Raw genomic sequence first — 21,506 nt, forward strand, 5'->3', positions numbered from 1 at the left:
ACTACACAGAACGACTGTAGGTAAAATCCAGCATATGTAAAAGCAAAGTAGCACACACGGAAGATAAACCATGAGTATATCTCGGAGGGCTCTAAACACTTTCTACTCAGGGCATCACCACTGACTGCCCCCTGGGAACTCCTATTAAAAAAAAAAAAAAAAGTAATTCCAGGACAAAGACTGGAGTGGAAACCACAATAGGAAATACCACAGTGAAGAAATATTTGTATGCCACACTCAACAATTTGAACCGCACAATGCATCTTTATAATTTCTGACCCGTGTCTCAGTATTGACTGTCTTCAGCATGACACACAGCAAGGTCTGACAGACTTTGCTATTCCCTTACCCCTTGAAAAAGGCTTCCAAGTAAAGAGTATTTCCCATAGTTTACTGTTGACCGTGTTTTCTCTGGCCTCCCGTAGCTCTGTAGTCACAATTTCCAATGCTTACACACAAATGTGTAAAACTCAGCTTTTCTAGACATCAACTAAATTCCTGCTTCTGCCATCAGCTCCCAGGGCAAGACAAGCTCAGACAACGATGGTGCAGACCCGGCACAGCACCACTTAATTTTCTGTGTCGTTCCCACCAGCCCTCAGCCACAGTTCACCCCACCTCTCTCCCAGCAGCATTAACAACAGTTCCAGCACCACTTCTGAACTCCCAGCCCAGGCATCACGGGGAACGGGGCTGGTGAACTGACCCTTTCCTCCTGCCAAAGCCTCTGCAGCAGGCACAGCAGAAGGGCAAGGAGGAAAAGCAGGGAATCTACAGACAGCCCCAAACTTCAGCCCTTTTGTGCAGTCTTGTGTAGCTACTAATGCGTGGTGTGTGCGCAGGTGTGTTTCCTACTTCCCCCAAATCCTTAGAATGGATATCACAGATGAAGGTCATTAACTAAATATTAAGACACCTCTCCCATCCTTAGCCATCTCAAAGGGCTCACTCTTCTTCACTGGCCCACCTGCTGGCTCTTTGACTCTGGTCCTGCCTATTTTCAAAGTGTGCAGCAACAGAGATGAGGTAAATGGCATTCCCTATAGTTTCCTAAATAACTCTAGCCTTCACCGTGATGTCTGAAATTGCTCTCCTTTTCACAATGGCATTTCTCCCACAGGCGGAGGTGCGGGGAAACCAAATCAGAAGAACAGGTCCTTTGCTTGTCATTCATAAAGTAATGCATAACACCACTGGAAACCTGTGGTGGAACTTCAATACAGAAGTTAATTTAATTGCTGGTAGTTTTGAGCAGAGCAAACTAACAGACAAAGCTATCTAGAGCTAACATTTCAAAGCTTTCAGGTTCTTGCTTGACCAGGCCCAGCATTTGCAACACTATTTTTAAAACACTCACTACATCAAAGAGGCACACGTGCTCAAGGCAACATCCCCATCTCAAGAAAGTCACTTCTGCATTTGAAAGAGAGGTAAAATATGTTTTACTTTCTTGTGGTTTGCCAGGTTAAGCCACAAAGTCAGCCATCTCACCAGGACATGTTCTGTCAAATAATTTTCTCCTCCTACCACAGCCAAACCATCCCATGCCCATGCTACTCCGCGATGATGCACAGGGCCTGCTGTCATACATTGCTAGGCAACACAAGCTATAGCAATAAGGAGGTTTACCTTTTCTGGTCCTCCACCAGTGTGAGGTAAGAACCAAGCTATAACCAACATTTCCCAGATTTAGGAAAGCTTAGTAGCATTCATTGCACTGTTCTTACACTCGTGAGGAAACATCTCTACCAGCCTTCCTCACCTGTTCCTTGGTTCCAGCGATTCCCTCTCGCAGCAGCTTCACAGAACAAGGTGTCAAGACTGAAGCTACAGGAACACCAGAAAACCACAAAAAAGAAGAGTTTCTTCATTTCCGTGCTCTGCAGAAACTGCTCATTCAGAGACTGTGGGCTGGAGAGATCAAGGGAAGCAAAAAGGTAGCACGTATCTCGGAGCCCAGCAGTTCAGTTGTTGTGAACCAGTGGGGAGCCAGGTGACCCCAGGCCTTGTTCTCAGCTTCTCCACTTTGGAAACAACTCCATATTAACAGCTTCCTCATAGGAGAGGCAGGTAAAGGATATGCTTATCCATTCACCTCCCTTCTGATGGAGAACAACCGAGATTACTCACACCTCTGTGCAGTGCAGGGCCACAACTTGTGCTGCTCTCAACAGTAACATGCTAAAAGTTTGTGTTTTCAATGTTTTGAGCACTGACAAAAAAAAAACCCCCAATGTTCTTAAATGCTTGCTAACAAAGCCACAAAACTTTTTAAGTAATCTTAACACACTGGTAAATTGGATTGTTCTCGACCTTATTTGTATTGAAAGATTCAATTTAATTCCTTTTCATTTGCATGCAATCAAAATGTTTAAAATAAATACAAAATGCATGTTTTAGGAAATGGTGCATACCAGATACCACCCACTCTCCTCTCAAAAAGCATTTGCAACTGTAGCTGATGTGTTGTTATTATTTGCTGCACATTCCAGTTATACAATGAAAGTACTTTATGTGTCTTTCTTTTTTCTTTTAAAGCATGCTAAGGCTCAAGAAGAACAGTGATCTGTTAAGCTCCCTCCTTGAGCTGCACAGCTCTATAACCAGTTCCGTGAACTGCCCTCATGCTTGGTGGGTCAGCATCACCAGCAGCCTGCCCAGCTTCACCTGCTGGCCAGGGCTCCTTTTTCTGCTCGTATAGTGGCCTACAAAGCACCGATAGCAGTAACAACATGCACATTCACTTTCTGGTACCAAACCTCATGGAAATACTCTACCCATTGCTTTTCTACTAGTCCATACCACATTAAGCTGTGCAGCTGAATCTCCTTTTCCTAAATGCAAAGTGAAGGAAAGATTGAGTCCCCTGAAGTCACTTTTTTTGCCCTTCAATAGCACCAAATTTATTGTGCTGCTTCTGCAAAGCCTCCATGTTCTTGCAGATGTAAACAGTCATTTCTCCCAACAATCCAATGTAATGCCAGTGAGATTTCCCCTGTTACCCACCAATACTTGGTCACAAAGTCACGTATCTGGTTTGGGAGAGTGTTGGTGAGGGAGAAAGGACAAGGCAAATGACATGGAAAGAAGGAAAATGAAATGCTTCTCGTCCTAACCCACAGCACTTTGAGAAGCCTCTTGCTTCAAGTCCCTCATTAGCTGCACAGTCACATCAAGTGCAGCAGGATAGACACCTGCATGCCCTGAGCAAAGGCACCCTCAGAGATTTCCCCACCTCGAGCTGATCTTTATTTTATTCTCAAGAATCCAGGGTTGCTAACATTTGTAAACCCAGCGTCTCTGTTAAGTACTTGTATAAACTTCATTCCCCAGCTTTAAGGGGAAAAAAAGCTTTTCGCTTAGCATCGATCATCCATGGGAGACATGTATACGGTAGGGAGCCATCTGCATGTACTGGTGGTATCTCTTCCTTCCGAACACTGGCATGAATGACATTTGACTGTTACGGAGTGAAAAAAACCCAGAGGAGATGAAGGAGGTATGGTGGAAGATAAAGGCCTGAATGCCCAAGCGCAGGGTGGAAAGTTTAGGCAGGGGAGGTACGAACTCTTGGCCCGTGTTACGCATTTCAAGGAGCTGTCTTGTCTGTGTTTATGCCAGGGACATCTATAGGGGAACACACAGTCCAGGTCCTCTGCCACCACGTTGTCTTGCAGCTTATAAACTAAGCAACCCCACCAACTAACACCAGCACACCCAGCCCCTTAACTGCCTGCGACTGCCTCTGCAGAACAAGCCACACGCAGTCACAGGCTGAGACGTCATGTAGCCTCATAACTTCACGTAACCTCATATTTTGGGAAAATATAGACCATTTATGGACACTTTGAACATCAGCAATGCAGATGGCACTTATAATATCTGAAGCCAGTATAAGCCATATTTCTGTTTTTAAACAGCTGTTCCTGACTTCAGATGGTCGGGACTGCCATTCTAAGTGGCAAGTGGCAGACGGGGTACACCTGTCTCAAAGGGGGAAAAAGATCTTTGCACAGGAGTTAGCAGGGCTCATTGAAAGAGCTTTAAACTAGATTTGAAGGGGGAAAGGGATAAAACCAGGCTCGCTAGAGATAAGTCTGGGGGTGGTACGCCAATGTTTGAGGGATGGTGTGCTAGCGAGGTCCTTCGGTCTGCCGTCTCAGTGGAGGTAGGGGATGGAGATCCATGTCGCAGCAAAGATGCAAGGGTTATGGATGTGTTAGAAACCATGGAAGTGCCTGAGAATGAGAAAGCTGTGGGAATTAGGGCTTCTTCCCCCAAAAAGATGGTGGGATCAATAGCCCAACTGAAGTTCATCTACACCAATGCACGCAGCATGGGCAACAAACAGAAGCTGAAAGCCATTGTGCAGCAGGAAAACTATGATATAATTGCCATCACGGAAACATGGTGGGATGACTCGCACAACTGGAGTGCTGCAATCGATGGCTATAAACTCTTCAGAAGGATAGGCAAGGAAGGAGAAGTGATGGGGTAGCCCTGTATGTATGTCAGGGAGTGTTTTGATTGTCTAGAGCTTGATGGTGGTGATGAAAGGGTCAAGTGTTTATGGTTAAGAATGAGGGGAAAGGCCAGTAAGGCAGCTATCATGGTGGGAGTCTGTTCTAGACCACCCAACCAGGATGAAGAGACAGATGAAATATTCTATAAGCAGCTGGGAGAAGTCTCACGACTGCTAGCCCTTGTTCTTGTGGGGGACTTCAACTTACCAGATGTCTGCTGAAAATACAATGCAGCGGAGAGGAAACAGTCTAGGAGGTTCCTGAAGTGTGTGGAAGATGATAACTTCCTGACACAGCTGGTGAGGGAGCCAGCTAGGGAAGGTGCCCCACTGGACCTGTTGTTTGTGAATGGAGAAGGACTGGTGGGTGATGTGACAGCTGGAGGCCATCTTGGGCATAGCGATCATGAAATGAGAGAGTTTTTGATTCTCGGAGAAGTAAGGAGCGGGGTCAGCAGAACTGCTACCTTGGACTTTCCCATCTTCAAGAAGGGCTGGAAGGAGGACCCGGGGAACTACAGGCCTGTTAGCCTGACCTCGGTGCCGGGGAAGCTGATGGAGCAGATCATCCTGAGTGCTATCACACGGCATGTAGAGAATAACCAAGGGATCAAGCCCAGCCAGCATGGGTTCAGGAAAGGCAGGTCCTGCTTGACCAACCTGATCTCCTTCTATGACAAGGTGACCCGCCTAGTGGATGAGGGAAAGGCTGTGGATGTTGTCTATCTAGACTTCAGTAAAGCCTTTGACACCATTTCCCACAGCATTCTCCTGGAGAAACTGGCTGCTCATGGCTTGGACGGGTGTACTCTTCGCTGGGTAAAGAACTGGCTGGACGGCCGGGCCCAAAGAGTGGTGGTGAATGGAGTTTACTCTAGTTGGCGGCCGGTCACAAGTGGTGTTCCCCAGGGCTCGGTGTTGGGGCCAGTTCTGTTTAACATCTTTATCAATGATCTGGACGAAGGGATCGAGTGTACTCTCAGCAAGTTTGCAGACGACACCAAGTTGTGTGGGAGTGTTGATCTGCTGGAGGGTAGGCAGGCTCTGCAGAGGGACCTGGACAGGCTGGATCGATGGGCTGGGGTGAATTGTATGGGGTTTAACAAGGCCAAGTGCAAGGTCCTGCACTTGGGCCACAGCAACCCCATGCAACGCTACAGGCTTGGGGAAGAGTGGCTGGAAAGCTGCCTGGCAGAGAAGGACCTGGGGGTGTTGGTTGACAGCTGCCTGAATATGAGCCAGCAGTGTGCCCAGGTGGCCAAGAAGGCCAATGGCATCCTGGCCTGTATCAAAAATAGCGTGGCCAGCAGGACTAGGGAAGCGATCGTGCCCCTGTACTCGGCACTGGTGAGGCCGCACCTCGAATACTGTGTTCAGTTTTGGGCCCCCCACTACAAGAGGGATATTGAGGTGCTGGAGCGTGTGCAGAGAAGGGCAACGAAGCTGGTGAAGGGTCTGGAGCAGAAGTCTTATGAGGAGCAGCTGAGGGAGCTGAGACTGTTTAGCCTGGAGAAAAGGAGGCTGAGGGGAGACCTTATCGCTCTCTACAACTGCCTGAAAGGAGGTTGTAGAGAGGTGGGGGTCGGTCTCTTCTCCCAGGTAACAAGTGATAGGACAAGAGGAAATGGCCTCAAGTTGCGCCAGGGGAGGTTTAGACTGGATATTAGGAAATTTTTCTTCACCGAGAGGGTTATCAAGCATTGGAACAGGCTGCCCAGGGAAGTGGTTGAGTCCCCGTCCCTGGAGGTATTGAAAAGACATGTACATCTGGTGCTTAGGGACATGGTTTAGTGGTTAACGGTTGGACTCGATGATCTTAAAGGTCTTTTCCAACCTAAACGATTCTTTGATTTTCTACACTCACTGATGGAGGTGCAGATACAATGCTCATGTTACATGGTTCAGAAAATAAAAAACCTGAAAACTGAATGTGATCTGAATTTTAGACTTTGCACTGAACCAAAAAAATTAAGCTAAACAGTGACTGAGTTTTGTGGAAAGGATTTTATGGACACAAATTTTTGCAATTAAAAAATTCAAAGAAAACAGATTTTGTTTGGATGTAAACATTCTCCTGCTGCCCTGGAAATACTAACACAGCAACAGTGCACTGAGACATTTGGAAGAAGAAAGTGTTCTTTAAAGTAAAGAAAGAGCAACAACCACCAAAAAAGGTAAAAGTACTTCTTGAAATATTTCAAGTTTACAAATATGTAAGATATTGTAAACATGTTCCTGCTTTTTTATATCTTGGCTGCTGTTTAGCCGATTGCCCAGTAAACTGCCAAATTGCAAAGATGCCAACTGGTTTTGACAAGAATTCCCAGGGAAAAAAAAAAAAAAAAAAAAGAGAGAGTGTTGGACACAGAAGATTACATAGATAAAAATTTATGTGCTGTATTGGGCTGGTCTAATACACACTGAACTTCATGATAGGATAAAAGTTAAACCTGAGTGCCAAAACAAGAAGGGAAAACTGAGATCTAGCCTTATCATTTCTCCAGCTGAGTTTTCAGGGACATAATCTCTTTGTAGAAAGAACTGCCAAAAGCACTCCCATAGACATTATCAATTGTTGCAGTCCCTGTTAAGCGTATGACCTAAAAAAAAGTTTGATAACTTCACTAGGCAACGTTTCCACAAACATCTAGGCTGTTAGCACTGACTCATATCCCTCCCCTCAATGGTTACAACAGTCTCCGGGCTTTTGGTTTTGATTTTACCACGGGAGCGGACAGAAAGACCTGTTGCCAACTCCACCGGCTTCTCAAAAGCACACGAGCCTTGCAGGCAGCTGGGGAGTCTCCTGCGTGCACTCTGTCCAGCCACACTTAGACATGTACTAAATTTCTTCTCAGGGATGAAAGGCTCCGTACATGCAGGCAGCCTGGTCAGACACTGCCTGATCCCATGGCTGGCCCTCAGGACACGCTAGCTGTGTTCATCAGATTTTATGAAGAAGAAAACAATAGTTGGTGAGATGATGGGAGAAAAAGGAAGACGGGAAAGCAACGGCTTCAGCTTAAATTAGAAGTCACATTGAATAACTGACAGAATCTCATCAGAGCTCAGAAGTAATAATTTTGCTCAACTGCAAATGCGACAGGCTACCCCACGTGCAAAATGTTCTGCTCTCATCTAACCTTTAAAGACACATCAATATCCTAGTAAGGCCAGAAGAGTAGTAACACTGTCTCATTTTTCTTATGTTCCAGATATCTCAAACCTAACTGCTGCACACAGGTGGAAGCTGGAAATCCCATTTATTTGACTCTACCTTTGCTGAAGCTCAACTCTAAACTCCCAAGCCACGTCAGCTTGCTCAAAGACATCTGTAATTTAAAATCATAGAATGCTTTGGGTTGGAAGGGACCTTTAAAGGTCATCTAGTCCAACCCCCCTGCAGAGCAGGGACATCTTCAACTAGGTGAGGTTGCTCAGAGCCCCGTCCAACCTGACCTTGAATGTTTCCAGGGATGGGGCCTCCACTGCCTCTCTAGGCAACCTGTGCCAGTGCTTCACCACCCTCATTGTAAAAAATTTCTTTCTTAAATCCAGTCTAAATCTGCCCTCCCTTAGTTTAAAACCATTGCTCCTTGTCCTGTCACAACAGACCTTGCTAAAGTCTGTCCCCGTCTTTCCTATAGGCCCCCTTTACGTACTGGAAGGCTGCTATAAGGTCTCCCCGCAGCCTTCTCTTCTCCAGGCTGAACAACCCCAACTCTCTCAGCCTGTCCCCGGAGGAGAGGTGCTCCAGCCCTCGGATCATTTTCGTGGCCCTCCTCTGGACTCGCTCCAACAGCTCCATGTCCTTCTTCTGCTGAGGGCTCCAGAGCTGGATGCAGTACTCCAGGTGGGGTCTCACCAGAGCAGAGCAGAGGGGCAGAATCACCTCCCTCGACCTGCTGGCCACGCTGCTTTTGATGCAGCCCAGGATACGGTTGGCCTTCTGGGCTGCAAGCGCACATTGTTGGCTCATGTCCAGCTTTTTGTCCACCAGTACCCCCAAGTCCTTTTCCCCAGGGCTGCTCTCGATCACATCATCCCCCAGCCTGTATTGAAACCAAGAATTGCCCCAACCCGGGTGTAGGGCCCTGCACTTGGCCTTGTTGAACCTCACGAGGTTCACACAGGTCCACTTCTCCAGCTTGGCCAGGTCCCTCTGGATGACATCCCATCCTTCTGGCATGTCAACTGCACCACTCAGGTTGGTGTCATCTGCAAACTTGCTGAGGGTGCATTCGATTTTGCTGTCAATGTCATTGATGAAAATATCAAACAGCACCAGTCCTAGTGCGGACCCCTGAGGAACACCACTCGTCACTGATCTCCATCTGGACATTGAGCCGTTGGCCGCTACCCTCTGGATGTGACCATCCAACCAATTCCTTATCCACTGAACAGTCCACCCATCAAATCCATATCTCCCCAATTTAGAGAGAAAGATAGTGTGGGGGATCGTGTCAAAGGCTTTACAGAAGTCCAGATAGATGACATCCAATTTAGCTTCATCCCTTTCCAAGCTGCAACACATTTTGTGCTGTTAAGAGTCACATTGCACTGGTTTTAATTTGCTCTTTGTAATAACAATACATATCAATCCAACACATGAAAAAGTACATCTGTGAAAAAAAATCCTGTCTTGCTAGAAATCCCTAACAATAAACTTGTCTGAAATTACCGCCCAAAAGTACGTGCTACTTAATTCTAGTCAACTGACAGAAAACTATTGTTCCATAAGACGCTGGTCCTCCCAAACAAATCAATTCCAACACATTTTAAGTATTCCCAACTGGCAATTCCATCAGTCTTGGTGAAAAGCTTTGCTGCAACTTTGTACAAATGCGCAAGATTTTTTGAGAAAAGTGTAAGAAATTGCAGCAACACTGAAAAGAGGACATCCGCCCCATGCTAAGTAATAGGACTTACAGAAATAGAATAAAAAAAATAATTCCTGTGTATCACTGATTTCCACTGCAGATCAGTTACTGAATGAGTAACAGAATCGCGGTTTATTTCCACGCTAAGCCTCTCACCGACCGTGTGCTCTATCTGCACGTCACTTAGTTAAAAAAGGTTATCCTCAATGTCTACTTTCAGACAGCAGGCATCTTCAGCATCTCTGTGCTGCCTGCCATACCATGTAAATGACAGCAAGTTTAGCTTATGATCACCAGAAGAAATCTACTCATAAATCAGAGATGACCAGAGGATATGCAATTCTGCACCACCCTTTCAATGCAGCCAGCACGCTGACTCAACAAGGACAAGACAACATCAGGAGCTGTAAAGGCAAGATTCACCTGGTGTCAATAACATATGCAAACCCATGCAGTAACTAACTGTTGGAGTTTGAAGAAACCTACTGAAGTCCAACATTTTTAATAGGAAACTAATGGACAAGGAAATTTCATGCAGAAGCTTACAGCACAGCAATGAGGGGGAAAGCACATGTGCAACAATAAACCCCAAAGCAAGGATGCACAAGTACTACAGTGAAATTACTGGGTGACTCAAAGACAGCCATAAAGCCCAAGTTTATGAAGCACTAAAAAAAAAGAAGGGTGGTGGCATTAAGTCCCACATGTCTTAAAATGCGAAGGCAAGTTTCTTTATGAAAGCAGGCAGCAATTTTAAAGCAGTCACTGACACCGGAGAGCAAGGCAGAGCCCTGGCAATTGTCTACAGCAGACACAGAAGACAGGGTGGTCCAACCCAGCACCAGTAGCAACCAGGAAACTGGGAGGTGACAGAGTGCCAGGAAGAGCACCAGACTGTACGAAGACTGGAGAGAGTAACAAACAAACCCAACAAATTCTTGGCAGAAGGACTCGGTGAAGAACATTAGGAAGTGTTTCAGACTCCAGCTGGGTAAGCTGCTCCCAAATAGGACAAGAAAAACTGTTTGCTCCTTTGCTGCCCTGAGTCAGTAGGTTAAGACCTGCACTTGTGCGATTCATCAGTGGGACTGAATCCAACGTGTGCTCATCCTGCCCTGCTCCACACCCTCTCCTTCCCACGCCTCCCCCCAAATCCTGCCACTATTACAGCACTTCCTCAGGAGGGGATGCCTGCAGTGGCCCACGTGTAGCAACGATGGTGAGGAGACGCAGCACGGACCAGTGAGTAACCGAGTTCTGATTTCTTAAGAAAACAGGACAATGGAAAAATGGCACGAGTGATCTGATTACTGAGCTTAAGCCCCTTCTCAAAAATGAAAGTTATTTTTATAACTTGTAATTCCATCTGTAAAAGTGCTCTATATTCTACTGTGTTGAATGCAGATATCTCAGCATTCACTGGATCAGAGTCCCAGTTTGGAGGCCATTAAAATACTGGTATTTCAGTACAGCAGCTATTTCTTTTTCAGACAGATCAAGGCCCGATACATATCACTGTCTCAACAATTGTCAAAGATGAATAAGCTATGACAACTACAGTTACAACATTATCAAGCCTTTATGCAAAATACTGAAAGCAAATTTCAAAAGCCGATTTGTTTTCTGTCAATAGTTAAGACTCAGTTGTGCTTTCATAACTGAAAAACAGAAATTTTGTAAAAGGTCAGGTGATGGAAAGAAGTGATTACAAAAGGGGAAGTGGCAATACAAGAACAACGGAGGAAAAAAAAAGACTAAGATTAAGAACAGCATTTATATATAAAAGTTTATTTAGGTGAAGTCACAAACAGTTTCATATCAATTTACAAACACTTCATGTTATGCATATTATTGAAACTATCAAGAAAGGCAAAGGAAAGCAGATAATGGCAGCTTTTTCCTGAAACAACTAAAGGCATACCCTTACCATCATGCGCGTTACTGGATCATAGTATTACCTTGATCATACTCCCTAGTATGCAAGGGAAAAGGAAAAGAAAACAAAATACTGAGATTTAGAATGATTAAACCGTGAACCAGTGAATATGATTTTCATGAACACCAGACCACAAAGGTCTAGTCTGATGCTCAGGATCTTAAGTATGCTACGAAGATAAAAGTAGAATAATAATTTAGGTCAATTATTGTATTGGATCAAGAATTTTGTAATGCACAATTGGGCTACAACTGATTTCTGGCAATGACAGCAATGGTTAATGCATTTTTCAGAGAAGAATGGAGAGGCAATACTGAGCCTCACAGAATAATTCTGTTGACAACCTGAGTTATTATACCAAGTGTATGATACTGTTTCAAGTCAAATATACATTTATGTTGCAGATATTCTCAATGAAATGGTAAAAGTAACAGCTGTAACAAGACAAGTTATGATTTATTTTTTTTTAAACAAATATAGTACATAGGTTTTTGAAGTGTCCGGTTGTGATCTGCAAAGATCCAGGATTGCACACAAGTTTGCTCAAATGAGAAGGGTTAATCTGCGCATTAAATTGGCTTATACTTTCATAGTAGTATTTTAGGGCAGGGTTCTCCTCCGGGAGACTGTTCCTGACCTCATTCAACCAATGTTCAATTTATTCACCTTCCTGAATCTTTGCCCTCTTTGGATAGTCTGTGACAAGTGCTGCGCTGCAGGAATTCCTGTTTTCCAGCAAACTGGCTTGCTCTGCAGGTTTGTAGTCCATTGTTACAATTGCTGATTGGGTAAAATGAATTTCCTACGTCTTCTCTAGCACAGCTTGCAACGCAACAGAAGCAGAGGTAAAAGAATGCACTAGAATACCAGAGCTCCACTTAAACACCAACGGAGTCAGGCTGTTGGCACCAATAAGAAATTCTGTATTTAACAAATCTGCAAATATTTAAAATCCAAAGTTAGTCAGTTTTATATATAAACTCACCCACTTAGTCTGACTGCCATCCCAAATGGCCTTCTGTTTTCATGGAGTCTGGAAAAAAAAAATTGTCTGAAGTTAACGCAAACATAAATTTGCAGGAATAGATCTCAGCTATCCTATGTACGCGCCAATTATCGCACTCAAACTAAAACTAGGGTTTCCTCACTTTGTTCCTTCTGTGTAAAGCAAAGTTACAGCTCTTCATCGGTGCCTTAGAAAGGACAGCTAGCTTCACACACGACACTGTTTTCCTTGACTCTGTTTTTACTGGTTAACCTTCTGCGGAACTGCAGAACCAGAGATACAGGCACTACATCAAGCTGAAATTTAAGGAGCCTTCAACTGAAAGGGGAAATGAAATCCAGACAGGCTGCTTAATGCTATCCTTTGAAATCATGAAAACAAGATCAGTTCAAACAAACAATCTGGAAGAAAAGGTCTTTGTAAAACACCTCCTCTTCCTCTTGACAGCATGAATGTGGAAAAGCTTAGGTTCTGGCCAAAGCCGTAAGCCCATAAAAGGCTATTCTCTCCCATTTTAATTCTCTGATTCTTTTGCCCAAATGTGAAGTCACGTCTTATTTCTCTGAAGTAGTTTTACACAACATAATTAGAGCTTGCGATGAGCTGGGAAGGTGCGGGGGAACCCACAGGTCACCTCCAAGAGAGCAACATTTCCCTGCTGCTGCCTTGCCAATGATAAACTCATGCTTTATCCTAGGCCTCATCTACATTTAACAGCTGCTCAAACCATTATTTCAGTTAAGGACTTTTTTCTCTTTTAAACAGTTATAAAAGACTATGCACTAGCAATTAAAAACTGCTCTAATAACAGAAAGGCAGTGAACAATTGCACAACTTTTGCTTTTCATTATGCTGCTAAAGCACTACTGTTTTTACAAACATTAAAACATTAAAAGTTCTGGTATTTTGTAAACTGTTTAGTTAAAATAAAGATGTTTAATTTTGCTTTACACAATTTCTGGTTGCTTCTTCCAGATGTGATGGGGAGGAAAAAAAAATAAAAATCAATTCCACTGCTAAAAATCAACTGGGAAATTTCCACGAAACCAAGAGGATCGAGACCTCTCGTGCCTCAGCAGACAACAGCGCAAAGCTCTGCACTGACAGACCGGGTACTGTGGAAAAAGTTACAAGTCTGGTTAATGTGACAAGCTGAAGATCCAGTCTTGGATGAGATGAAAGCTATGAGCCGTTGCCCGTCTGGTGCTCACATAAGATCCACAGCAAAACAAGAACTGAGCTGTTGTTCTTGAGAATGGAGAAATCTAAACAGAGGTATCAGGACAAGTTGCATAAATCTAGAGCATCAACCACAGAAGGCACCAAGGCCGCAAGGCCTGCACTGGGACCTGTTACACTATCCACTGCGTGGTGTTTGCTCCCTTTCTTTATTGCCTGTCAGCCCAGAGGAGTCACTTTCGACAGGTACCCAAGTCAGGACTTGGTGTGACACACCAAACACTTGCAGATGCCCTGAAAGAGAGTCCTCTCTTTCCAGATCAGGCTAACAGAGTCCAACAATTTAGCCGCTCCTCTGCACTGACAATCCCTGGGCAGCACAGCATTTGATGAGCTAGCAAAAACCCTTCAGGAACGCAAAGTCCTAAAAAAAACTGCTTAGAAAGAAATATAGCCAATATAATGGAGTCTCCCTACCGTCATTCAGCTGGCATGAAAATCCACGTTTAGCGTTCAGCATTTTCTATGCTGGGGACCTGAGAGACTGCAGCCACCAGCCTAAGAGCAGCAGCACAACCCCTAATATAGGCAGGCAGCCTTTGTACCAGCGGAGCTCGCTGTTGCAGCTCAGGCAGCGGAGAGGGCAGAGCTGCCTGTGTACGTCAGGAGTTACACCAATTCAGTGACACTCGATGCCTATACTGAAAGCAAAACCTCAACATACACAAAATTGTCCCTACTTCCCCTAACCACGCCCACCATCTTTTCCCACAAAACAGGCCAGGACTCGTGGATTAAATCTTACCGAGTCCCAAACCAAGTAAAATCTTCACGTCACAGTGAATTTGCAAGCTGTGGCCGTTCATACTGAAGCTTATCTTTATTCACATCCATTTTTCTGGCCTCTCACATAGCCTGCAACTACCACATGCTCCCATAGTAACTGTAGAGTCTGTACTCTTTGTCTTGCGTATGGGTATCTGTATTGCTGAGAAAGTTAATTTTTTAAAGACAACTCTGGAAAAACCCCACACCGTTCTTCCGACGTCTTAAGGAAAATGCAATTATATACCAAGGGAGGGGATTACTGGGGTTCCTAACTACTGGTGGCCAGAGCCATAAACGCTACAAACATTTGCTGAGAGCGTGCTTTTTTCTCCAGCAATGCCCACACCTCCCACGGCGGCCAACCGGACACCCCGGCAGCCCCGGCACAGATTCAGTGCCGTGTGCCTCACCAGCTGACGCCACGGCCCTACAGCTAGCACATGAGAAGGGTCAGCGCCGTGACGCAGGCCCGCCGACCGACTCGAGGGCACCCCAACCGCCCCCTTCTCCTCTTCCCCTCCAAGGGGGCACCGTGCCCGGCCAGGGGAGCGGGGAAATGCGCCGCCGCGGCCGCCGGCCCGTCACACCTGGCTCTTCTCCTCCTGCTTGGGGCTCTGGGACGGTGGTGGCGGCGGCGGGGCCGGCGGCGAGGCCTGCGCCTCGCCCTCAGCACGCGGCTGCCTGCTGACGAGCGACTTGAGGGGAGCCATCCACTTCATCCAGAGGTCGAGGTCGACGTCGCCCCAGGGCAGGGAGGGGTCCTTGGCCGCCCGCCGCCGAAAGTCCTCGTCGTAGCTCATCCACGAGGTGCCCCCGTAGGTGGCGTGCAGCTTGCGGATGGTGTCCAGGTACTTGAACATGGCTCCGCAGCGCGCCGGGTGCTTCTCGCACAGCACGCTGGCGTACACCAGGAAGGCCGAGACCCACTGGTCCAGCGTGTCCCCCGGGCGCGGGCCGTGCTCGGGGGCCAGCTCTGTGTGGAGCAAGGAAAAGAGGTCAATGAACTCCCCCCGCCAGATGCGCTCCTTGGTGGCCTTGGCCAGCTGGTAGCCCAGCGGCCGCCGCAGCCCCACGTAGGGGGTGGCCGCCGCCTCCGCCGCCGCCGCCTCGCCCTGCCCCGCCGCCGCGGCCGCCGCCGCCGCCGGGCCCCCGGCCGCGCCGCTCGCCGCCGCCGCCGCCGCCTCGGCGCAGGGGCTGGCCGCCGCCGCCGCCGCCCCCAGCGCGGCCTGCCGCTCCAGCCAGCGCGGGTTCACGTAGACGGTCCGCAGGCGCGGCGCGGCCCCCGCCGCCGCCGCCGCCCGCGCCGAGCCCTCGGCGCCGGGCTGGAGGCGCAGCACGGCCAGGGCGGCCGGCGCGCCGGCGGGCAGGTCGCTGCCCTCCCGCCGCGGAGCCGGCTGGGCCGCCGCCGGCACCTGGAGCAGCGAGGGGGCCGCCCAGGGCGGGGAGCCGCCCCTAGGCCCGGCCGCCGCCGCCAGCGCCTCTAGGCCCGGGAGGCCGAGCCGCGAGCCGGGCGCCACGGCGCCGAGCACCCATCGGGTCTCGGCGATCCCGCCGCGGTCCCGGGGGCTCCGCGACCTCCCCTCCTCCCGGCGCCCGGCGAGGGCCGTCCCCAGCGTCAGGGGGGCCGCGGTTCCGGCCCGGCGCCGACGGCGGCTCCGCCGCCTCCCACGTGGCATCGGCGCGGCGGCTGCGGGCAGGGCGCGCGGCGGGGGGCGGGGGCTACGGCCCGGCGGGGCGGGGCTTGGCGGGGCGGGGCGGGGCCTGCCGCGCCGCGCCGCGCCCCGGCCCCGCCCCCGCCCGGCTCGGCCCCGAGTGACAGGAGCCGGGGCGGGAGCGCGCCGCTGTGCCCAGGGCTGCCGGGCGTGCGCATGCGGGTGCGCGGGCTCCAGCGGTCCCCGGCACGTCGCACAGGCTTGGGCTGTTTGCCACTTAAATGCTGGGCTTGGCGCACACAGCGTATATACTCTCGCTCCCTGTTTAAAAAAAAAGTATATAGCTGTATGTATGTATGCAGTATATACACAGACTATATGTGTATATATGTATATATGCAGTATATACGCACACTATATGTATATATGTATATATGCAGTATATATGCACACTATATTTACATATACACTACATATGTAAAATCGTATATATAGTCATGTATACAAGTATATGTATATAGTTATATACACTGTGTAGTATACATATACACACACTGCATATCTAACTACATACATACACACTACCATACAGCAGGTGTACAGTAGCAGTCACTCATGCCATTACTATTGCTTCAGTGCAGCAAACGTTTGGAGGAGTAATGACATTCCATCACTTTTCCCTTTCAGCATAAACGAGCATCTTTTTCTCTTCATAGAAAACGGCTTTTCTTTTAAGGGTGCTATCACCCAGATTCAGCTGTCCTAGCTAAGCACTGAGTAGCCAATCTGGGCAAACACTTGCCAAGACACCTCAGGGTGTCTCGGCGACTGACCTGCAGAGTCCCGTGCCATGTAAGAAATAGGGGAACGTGAGGATTTTACGGGAGACGCAGCCCTACGGGCAATTTCCTTCCGAGTCACGTCAAAACACTTTCTGTGTTAGCATGGCACAGCCATGCACGTCTTACCAAGGTCACTGCCAAAACACACGGTGGCCTCTGTAGAAGCAGGACCAGGCCACCGCAGCACTTGGTCACCACCCAGGTGAGGGCCAAACACCACAGGAGCCAAAGCTGGGTGCTGGCTCCTCGTGTGGACTGAGGTTACGCACCCACTCCCCAGCTGCTTCTGCAAACGCTTCTGTGGCACTTTCTCCTCTGGAGAAGCAGCTTTGAACGTTGTGCTGAAATGCCTACAGATCACTTCCACTGTAAGACAGACAAAAGTTCTGTAAAAAAAACATAACGGCTCTGTCATCTTCACAGAAAAACTGGAAGAGCTAAATTTTAGATATGTCTTTTTGTCCAAAAAACCAAATCCCAGAAATTTCAAAGTTAGGAATTCTTCTGTAAGAAAAAAGTAAGGTAAAAGAGTGGCTTTGCTTTTACTATGCTTAATAAACTCTAAAGAAATAATAATAGTAGCAAAATGCTCCTATTTTGTAATTCACCCTTATTTTCAGAGATTTGTTCAGAAGTCTGAACAAAATAGACTTCGCTTAATTCTTGAGATGAATACACTCATATTTTGATAAAAAATTATTTTTCAAAAAATGCTACCAAAACAGGTACAACTGTGAGGAGCTTTTAAATACTTTAAATTCTGTCCAGTATCTCCTTCTAATTCCAGATCAATGAGGCATTAATAACACCAGAGATTGCTGAAATAACAATAACACCATAATTTCTCTAAAACTTGCCCTTACTAGCAGGCTTGCTAGTAAAGCAGGTGATACGCATTTATACAAAATCTCTGAAAAGTTTCCGAAGGTTAAGGTTTTCTTGACTTTAATACAAAATTCATATTTGGTTAGAACTGCAGAGTCATTCAAGTTGGAGGGGACCTTGTCTCTAGTCTAACCTCCTGCTCAAAGCAGGATCAAACTGAATTCAGACAACGTTGCTCAGTGCCGTGTCCAGTTGGGTCTTGAAAACCACCAGTGATGGGGATTCCACAACCAGCTCCAATGCTTAATAATCCTCAGTGATTTTTTTTTCCTTAGATGCAGTCCTGTTTCAGTTTATGACCACGGTCTGTCATCCACTCACTCTGCGCTTCAGTACAGAGCCTGGCTCCACTTCCTTGAGAACCTCCTTGCAGGTACTGGAAGGCTGCTATTAGGTTTCCCTTCCCCAGGCTGAACAACTCGAGCTTTCCTGGCATCTCCTCACAGGGCAAATGTTCCAGCTCCCAACTGTCTTGGTGACCCTCCAAGGGACTTGCTGAAGTTTACCAAGGTCCTCCTTAACTGGGGGCACCCAAACTAGACAGAGCGTTCCACAGGAGGTCTGTTGAATGCTGTGTAAAAGGCAACAATTGCTTCCCTTGGCATTGACTACGCTTCTGTTGATGCAGACGAGGATGCTGTTAGCCTTCATCCCTGCCAGGGCTTCCTGCTGGATCATGTTTGGCCTATTGGCCACCGGGGCACCCGCGGTCCTTCCCATCAGAGCTGCTCCCCAGCCTGTCAGTGCCTAGCCCATAGAAATGCAGGGGGTGAGTCCACACCAAGTGCATTTGTCCTCGCCGGCTTTCATAAGATCCCTGTTTTCCCATTCATCTGACCTATGTAGGCCCCTCTGAATGGCAGCCTGGAGTGTGTTGACTGTACATCTTAATTTGATGTTGTCCACAAACTGGATGAGAGTGCACTCTGTGCCCTCCTCCAGGCTATTGATACAGATATTAAACAGGACAGGTGTCAAGACAGACTTCTGAAGAACTTCACTTGTAGGAGAACTTCACTTGCAGAAGAACTTCTGTAGAACTTCACTTGTAGAAGACGCTGTAGAACTTCACTAGCTTCCAGGTAGAGTATTAATAAACGATTAATCTCTATGATCCAGTCAGTTTTTCTCTCATCTAATTGTCTCGACAAGGAAGCTGTGGGAGACCGTGCCAAAGTCCTCCTATCCACTGCTCTCCTATCATCCACGGATCTAGGCAGGTGATCAGGTTGGTTAGGCATGATTTATCCTTGGTAAATCCATGCTGGGTCTTTCCAGTCACCTTTTTCTCCTCTGTATGCCCAGAAATGGCTTCCAAGAGAACTTGCTTTTGTGATTTTCCCAAAGTGAAGCTCACCAGCCTGTAGCTCCTTGGATTGTCCTTGTTCTTTTTGAAGATAGGTGCAACATTTAGCCTTTTTCAGCCATTAGGTACCTCTCCAAAACTCCATGACCTTTCAAACATAAAAAGTGGCCTTGCAGTGACATTGGCCAGCTCCCTGAGCACTCTCAGATGCATCCCAGCTTGTTCCCCAGACTTGCATGGGCTGGGACTCCTCAAGAGAAGATCCCTGACTCAGTCCTTTTCCACTATTGACTGATCCTTTTCTCCTTAAGCCACAAAGGGCTGGGAGACTTTGTGAGTGAAGATCAAGGCAAAGAAGGCATTAAGTAGAATCATAGAATCATTTAGGTTGGAAAAGACCTTTAAGACCATTGAGTCCAATTGTTAACCTAGCACTGCCAAGTCCACCACTAAACCACGGCCCTAAGTGCCACATCTACAAGTCTTTTAAGTACCTCCAGGGATGGTGACTGAACCAGTTCCCTGGGCAGCCTGTTCCAATGCTTGACAACCCTTTCGGTACAAAAATTTTTCCTAATATCCAACCTAAACCTCCCCTGGTGCAACTTGAGGCAGTTTCCTCTCATCCTATCGCTTGTTACTTGGGAGAAGAGACCGACCCCCACCTCACTACAACCTCCTTTCAGGTAGTTGTAGAGAGCGATAAGGTCTCCCCTCAGCCTCCTTTTCTCCAGGCTAAACAACCCCAGCTCCCTCAGCTGCTCCTCAGAAGACTTGTGCTCTAGACCTTCAGCCTTGTCTGTGTCTGTTGTCACTAAGTCACTAAGTCACCTGCTGCTTTCAGCAGAGGTCCCACATCTTCCTTGTTTATTCTTTCACTGCTACTGTGGTGGTAGAAGCTGCTCTTGTTGCCCTTGATATCCTTTGCTGGTTTCACCAACAGATGAGCTTTGGCTTCCCAAGCACCATGCCTGTATGCCCAGGGAATGCTTCTATATTCCTGCTCTGTGTGCTAAGACTGAAGATATTTCAGAATAAAACCGATGACTAGAAAGTCATAATTGTCAATTACACTCATCCCTCAAAATATTTTTGAATCCTTATTGCATTATAGATCCATATCACTCTTGCTCACTTTCAGAAATACCGACTTGAGAAGTTGAGGATGGATCTTTCACATTGCAGTAAGTCGGCTGGCTACGGCATAAGGTGGTGACGGGCAGACAGAACAAAGAATAAACATCCTCACTGCGTTTAAGCTTTCACCGTAAAAAAAAATGACCGTGCAAGCTGTTAGGAAAGCCTTTCTGGCTCCAGAAGACAGCACATCCACTGTCTATATTGCTACCCCCAGCTCCAGGAAGGACTGCCCAATTCCTTGACTGCTATTGCAACCTTACAGGCAGCAGTTACACAAACAGCTTTGCTTTGGAAGAGAAGGGCTGAAGATCAGATCAACTAGTATTGTCTCACTATTCCTCTGCACATAGAGCTGCACAGCTGATGTCTTGCGTCTGGAGGTTACCACGAACGTTTGGGGACTAGGACTGTCTTTTTGTTCTGTGCTTGTACAGCGCCCACCAGAGCCCCGGAGCCCAGCTGCATGGGTGGTGCTGCCAGGTCTCACAATAATGCAGCTCATAGTGATAATCAACAGCAACTTAAAAAATAATCAGTAAGTGTTTATATTGCTGTTGTCCCCAAAAGATACAGACAGCAGCTAAGACAGGTAGTGAAGTCATGTACACGAAGCATCTCTATACATATGCTGCATTTACTCACTGAATTGCAGCTGGGATTCTCCAGGTCTCCGTCCCATGAAACCTATACTCCACTTTTTCATGAGAGCTCTCATGGAGAAAACCAGCTGGGCAATCGTAATACCCGGGCTGAAGTGGGTGGAAATAAGAATGCTTTGCTCCCATTTCATTAGAGTAGTTACTCGTAAGCTGACATATGCTCCTAACATTGCACTTACCTGATTGTTTCCGTCTCCTTTCACAGGCTGTGCGTGCAGTGTGTAAGGATCTGAGTCTGCACTTGGAGGTTTGCCCGCTGGCAGCTGGCTGTGCCTAAGAGTATCGGCTCTTCAAAATGTGCCATGCACCTTACTGAGAAGGGCAGGAATCGTTTCCAGTGGATTTTGGAGGCAGGTGTGATTGTCCTATCTGCTCCTTATGTGATTACAGCGCTGAATTTCCCCCTCTGCCTTTTTTCCTCATGTCTTCCTGTCCCTTCATGTTCCGATGATGTGTTTGTGGAGGACCAAAGTGAATACTTAGAGCCACACGACTGTAAAGCTGTATCGTAGACGTGTCTCTCTCAACCAAATTGCTAGCATGGGCACAGAACCGCAGAAACAAACTCGGATCATTGTTTTATGCTTCAGACCTTCTTTTTAGTCTCAAGCATGAGACCTTTTTGAAGGCATTAATGAGACAAAATGAAGCTTTAAACAGAAATAGCTGCA

General features: G+C 47.2%; 1 protein-coding gene across 1 annotated transcript; it reads right to left on the bottom strand.

The window, feature by feature from the left end:
• Window positions 1–11,773: 11,773 nt before the first annotated feature.
• LOC142419439 (uncharacterized) lies at window positions 11,774–16,091 on the bottom strand. Its single transcript, XM_075522434.1, has 3 exons — window positions 14,939–16,091; window positions 12,324–12,371; window positions 11,774–12,237 (listed from the first exon to the last, which is right to left on the bottom strand). Exons 1-2 carry the CDS (start codon window positions 16,025–16,027, stop codon window positions 12,363–12,365), a joined length of 1,098 nt encoding a protein of 365 aa, XP_075378549.1. The 5' UTR covers window positions 16,028–16,091; the 3' UTR covers window positions 11,774–12,237; window positions 12,324–12,362.
• Window positions 16,092–21,506: the final 5,415 nt, after the last annotated feature.

This window comes from Mycteria americana, chromosome 1, assembly GCF_035582795.1.
Source record: "Mycteria americana isolate JAX WOST 10 ecotype Jacksonville Zoo and Gardens chromosome 1, USCA_MyAme_1.0, whole genome shotgun sequence".
NCBI classification, from domain to species: domain Eukaryota; kingdom Metazoa; phylum Chordata; class Aves; order Ciconiiformes; family Ciconiidae; genus Mycteria; species Mycteria americana.

Bases quoted from the DNA above. Each gene is read 5' to 3' on its own strand.
- LOC142419439 (XM_075522434.1), bottom strand. From the start codon at position 16,027: ATGCCACGTGGGAGGCGGCGGAGCCGCCGTCGGCGCCGGGCCGGAACC.